At 35.1% G+C, this 5,628-nt stretch overlaps 1 protein-coding gene across 1 annotated transcript in view; it reads right to left on the bottom strand.

Moving 5' to 3' along the window:
- The window catches only part of ADAMTS20 (ADAM metallopeptidase with thrombospondin type 1 motif 20), a 170,624-nt gene that overhangs the window by 102,439 nt on the left and 62,557 nt on the right, over window positions 1-5,628 (bottom strand). Inside the window, exon 7 of the mRNA XM_015558559.1 lies at window positions 4,788-4,828. Within this exon, the coding sequence (XP_015414045.1) occupies window positions 4,788-4,828 (41 nt within the window). The remainder of the gene's footprint in view (window positions 1-4,787; window positions 4,829-5,628) is intronic.

Genomic DNA, 5,628 nt, shown 5'->3' with positions numbered 1-5,628 from the left:
TCGATCTGTCATATTGATTGTGAATTTGGTTGACACTTCTATTATAAAGGGAGAATAGTCATATTAAAATATTTCTTCTAATTAATTTCCTTTCAATGTGTACGAATTCGTGCACAGGGCCACTAGTATGTTAAATAAAGCATGATTATTGCAAGAATTATTGCAAGAACTTAATTTTATAACTATTTCAGCAATGGAAAATGTATCATATATTAGCACCTATTCATGCTTATATAAAGAACGAGAGGCCCAATGCACGAAATTCATGCAAGAGTAGGCCTTCCTTCCCCCGGCTGTAGGCACTGGCTTCCCTCTGGCACCGGAACCCAGGCTTCCCTCTGGCACCGGAACCCAGGCTTCCCTCCAGCCACCAGCAGGCATCCAGGGCATGGGCTTCCCTCACAGCCCCAGCTTCATCTGAAAGGACGTCCAGTTTAATTAGCATATTACACTTTTATTATTATAGATAACATGCAACGAATGTGTTGCTGAAAGATGAAGGTAGTATGAACTGGCTGACAGTAATTCCAGTTGATAGAGTCCTTTAAAAATAAACTAGCATAAGAAATTCAAAATAAGAGTTCATTACAACAATCCATATTCTATCAATCAAGCTCTATTTCATTTATTTTTAATTTAACATAATACCTTGGTTTTTGCTATTACTATCCTTCAATATTTGCTTGTAAATTTAGCTTCTCTCCTACAATGATTCCTTTCATAAAGAATTTTTCATTTTTAACCATATTCTTACTGCAACGTTTTTGCATTTAGAAATGTCAATATAGACTAGATTTGTATTATCTATTGTGTTTAGCTCTCTACTCCTATGTATTCTCTTATTCATAAAAATTCAAAACAGACATTTCCCCAGCATTTAAGGTAAGAATCCCAACAATTAGAATGGCTTTGTTGGGATTTAAAAGAAATAGAGGTTAAACTGAAGAATCTAAAAATGCTGGAAAAAATCAGACTGAGTTCATTCGCCAATACTTTTTTTAACAATAAGGAAAGAGCCCTAGCCAGTTTTGCTCAGTGGACAGAGCATCTGTCTCTCCCTCCCTTCTACTCTCTCTAAAAATCAATGGAAAAAATATGCTCAGGTAAAGATTAACAACAAAACATTAAGAAAAGATCTGCTCTCTTTCTGACCCTTTTCTGGCCAAAAAAAAAAAAAACTTACTAGGGCAAAGCTCCCCACCCCCCCCCAAAGAACTTTTTCTTAGAATCAAGACCAAAAGCAAGGAAGAAAAAATAAATAAAATGTAGCTAAACTTCCAAAGTATGAGGGAAATTCATATTGTATGTGAAATTCTTTAGTCAGTTTTAGTCAATACCATATTTCTCCTTTGTCAGAATAAGTTATAACTGAACAAATTTTTCCATGAATTTCTGCTGTCCTCCCTGTCTTCATTAATATTTTCAACCTGTCAAATGGCTCAAGTTCCAATATATTTATTTTCAGGGACATGGAGATATTTGGAACACGATATTGTCTCTGTTACCACTCAAACTTTGTTTCATGCTTAAGGATATATTCTAATATGGCCATTTTAGTCACATAATAGATTTGTGAAAATATGCATTGCATGTGAATAGAAACCACATTCAAGTATGCCCATAAACAGTCAAGACCAACAAAAATCGAACTGAATGTATAGCATTATGATACCAAGCTACTTGTTAATGGTTTTTGCCTAGATCCACTCAAGCTGGTATTGGGTTTACTAAAAGTGGCCAAAGATAGAATAAAGTAGCATGGGCCCAAATGTGATACAGGCTCCCTTGTTTGTTAGTGCAATAAGCTGCACAGAGTCATCTAATCCAGCCATCTTGAACAATAACTACCATTTTCAACACACTTTGCAAAACATGCTCAGAGACTGGGGCAACAGTACTTGCAAAAGCAGATATAGCAATAATTACCAACATTCTGTATTTATCTTAAGAACTATCCTTAGTTTGTCGTTTTTTCATATATTTTAGATGAGAACATAAAATACTATATATTGTGTTAATACAAGATGGGCAACCTTGGGAAAATCATTTATTCTCATCTATAAAATTGTAATAGTTGTTCTTCATAGATTTGTTGTAGAAATTAAGAGTTAAATTATGTAAAACTTAGTACTGTATATAAAATTCATTCGGATATATCAGTTATCATTATTATCATTACCTTTCCCTCAACAGAATAAAAGAACACTCTCATTTTCAATTTACGTTTCTAAATGTCACTATGATTTATGTGCATAGGGGAGGCTGGAAACTACCAAAAAAATGAATGGAGACTAGGAGACCACCCACTTCTACATATATAGTCCAGAATGTCTAGCATTAAATCATTTAAAAAACAGTAAGATGTGGCAGACATTTTCATATTTAATTTTTAGTATAAAGATGTGAAAATAGGACATAGATAATATAAGAAATATATTTATGGATTCTTGTTAGATTGACAGATAAAATACTATACCTAACATAGCCAGAGAATAGTTTTCAGAGAGAAGAGAACCAGGTCCTATTGTAATAATTACAGTAGCGGGTATCTATTTTCACATTTATAGATTACAGTTTCTTAAGAGTCCTCCTAACACAAAGAAACTAGATCATTAATAAAAACTACGTTTTAATAAATACTGACTTCCCATGTTTTACAAGAATGATCAAGTCGCAACCTCCAAAATCTAACATATATTGTTCCGCTGCCCCTCTCTCATACAATATGCATGCATACACACACACACATTTATACCTGAGCTAAATCCTAAGGGGTAAGCAATGGATAGTAAGGATAGAAGATAGTCTGAGGGCAAATGCTGATAAAAGTAATATGATCCAGAGACGTAGAGCTTGGTAGAAGAAGCCTCAAGGTACAGTAGCTGATCCTGAATTTTCCACATTAAGTCAAGGACCCTGGTTAGTAACACCCTTTGGGTAACAGCAAAACACCAGAAAATACTCTCTGAAAGAAAGTACATTCTTTTTAAGCAGTTCACCTCTAATCTCATGGATTAAGACTAAGTAAATATGAGCTCACAATCAAAGATTGCCAAACATACAAACAAGTCAACACAAGAGAAAGCAGAAACCACATATTTGGCCTTCAACTGTTTAAGATATGGGAACTGTCAGAGATGAGTATACTATTACTCCAAATGAAATGTTTAAGTAAACATGAAAGGCAATTACAAATATGAACAAATATAAAAAGAATGTAAACAAAATGAACACAGATTTTGAGTAAGAGCTAACTAAGATCTATTAAATTTAAAAACATATATTAAAATGGAAAATTCAGAGGACGGTTGAAATATAAAATTAGAAGCAGACAAGATTTTTGCAACAGTAGGAGTATAATTGGAAAAAAAAAATAGAACAGAAATTAATGAAGTAAAAACATAGGGCCTTGGCCAGTATTTCTCAGTGGTTAGAGCGTCAAAAGAGTTTGATTCCCAGTCAAGGACACATACCTAGGTTGCAGGTTTGTTCCCAGGGCATGTACGGGAGGCAACCAATCAATGAGTCTCTCTCACATTGATGTTTATCTACTCTCCCTCCTCCCCCCCATCCCCTCCACCTTCTTTCCTCTCTTCTACTCTATCTAAAAATAAAATAATGGAAAAATATCAAAATATCCTCAAGTGAGGATTAATAACAACAACAAAACAGATAAAAAGCCAATTATTGTGTGTGTTTTTTTACAAAGACAAGCACGACAGACAATATTCATTAGTAATCACTGAACTGAAAATTATTACTGCAATAAAATATATTATATTCAGATTGGCAAAAATAAGCAATCTGAACATAGCTTGTGTTGATAAGGACATAATCAAAAGGAAAGTTCATATACTATTTATAAAGTTCTAAATTAGTAAAACTACTTTAGAAAATAATTTAATAAATCTTATAACAATTGAACATTAGCACATTTACTGACATAGCAATTCTAATCATAAGACTATACCCCAGCTCTTATAGTAAAGTCTGTAACAGAACACAGTTGGAATCAGGCCAATCCACTAACAGGTATAGGACAAAATATTATACAGCAGTGAAAAGGCATGAACTACTACTACAAAGCTCAAAAAGAAGCAAAACCAAACAATTTCTTTTAGGAACACATTTACATATAAGTTAATAAAACTTTTTCAAAAGATGGAAGGAAATGGTACATACAAATTCACTTATTGGTTACCTCCTGGGAAATGCAAGGGGCCAGAATAGAACTTAGCACAGGCCATACAGCAGTGTTGATGAAATACTAGTTCTTAAATCTGGTGGTGGGTTCATGGCTATTTATTTTATTATTTTGCTTTAAATTTGCATATAGGTTACTAAGTATTATTTTGCATGAAAAAAATATTATAGATTAACCAAAGAACTTGTATGCGTATATGCATAATCCATGGACACAAACAATAGTACTGTGAAGCCCCGGGGGGGGGAGGGGGCATGTAAAGCATGGAAAGAAGTCAATGCAGGAAGGAGAAAGGGGACATCTAATAGTTTCAACAACAAAGATAAATTTAAAAAATATATTATAAATGAAAACTCTTACAATATGTCAAGCTCTGCACAGCAATTGATATTTAGTAATTGGCATATATTAGTTCTTAATAGTCTTTAAAATTTATAGAAGCAGAATCAAGTAATAGTGACAACTATAATCATTAATCAAGATAATTGATCAAAATGATTAAAATGTAAAATAACCTAAACATCACCTTAAATAATTCAGTAAACAATTATATAGGCTATACTTAATTTACAAAATAACTTACCTAATGTGTCACATTTCTCTCTAGCTCCACAAATGTCTTCCCTTAAAAAAAAGATTTTGAAGCATTTTCAGAAAATATTTTTGCAACAAGCCAAAACAAAGATAAACAAGCTTGTAACTATTACCACAAACCAACTTCTAAAATCCAGTTCTTAATAAGCTCTCAATAAGTTTAAACTTAAGAGCTGTGCATAGCAGTAAGCAATGGGTGCTATATAAAAGTGATGGCTGTAAATAGTTGAAGCTTAACCAAGTTCTAGGAAAAACTTTTTAAGTGTATTTTTCACCTCTGTGCCTTTACTTATACAGTATATGTAATACTAGAGGCCCGATACATGAAGATTCATGCAAGAATGGGCCTTCCTTCCCTCGGCTGCAGGCACTGCCTTCGCTCTAGCCGGAGCCGCCTTTCCACCTTCCCAGGCTCCCAGAGGCCTGGAGTGGCTGGGGCAGTGCAGATGCCTGCGTCATTGCCATTTTCAACGATGCAAGCATCCCACCCCACCCCCAGCCACTTGGTGCCTGCATATGCAAATTAACTGACCATCTTTGTTGGGTTAATTTATATACTCACTCCTGATTGGCTGGTGGGCGTCACATAGGTACAGCCAATTTTCATCTTTCTCTTTTATTACTGTAGACTAGAGGCCTGGTGCACAAAAATTTGTGCACTCGGGGAGGGGGGTACCTCAGCCCGGCCTGTGCCCTCTCGCAGTCTGGGACCCCTCAGGAGATAACGACCTGCTGGCTTAGGCCTGCTCCCTGGTGGCAGAGGGCAGGCCCAATCCCTAGGTGCAGACCCTGGTCAGGCTCAGAGAAGGGTTTTAAGGTAAAATGAGGTC

Source organism: Myotis davidii, unplaced genomic scaffold, assembly GCF_000327345.1.
Source record: "Myotis davidii unplaced genomic scaffold, ASM32734v1 scaffold290, whole genome shotgun sequence".
Taxonomy (NCBI): Eukaryota; Metazoa; Chordata; class Mammalia; order Chiroptera; family Vespertilionidae; genus Myotis; species Myotis davidii.
Note: the sequence above shows the minus strand (reverse complement) of the source record. Positions and strands in the feature narration are given on the sequence as shown.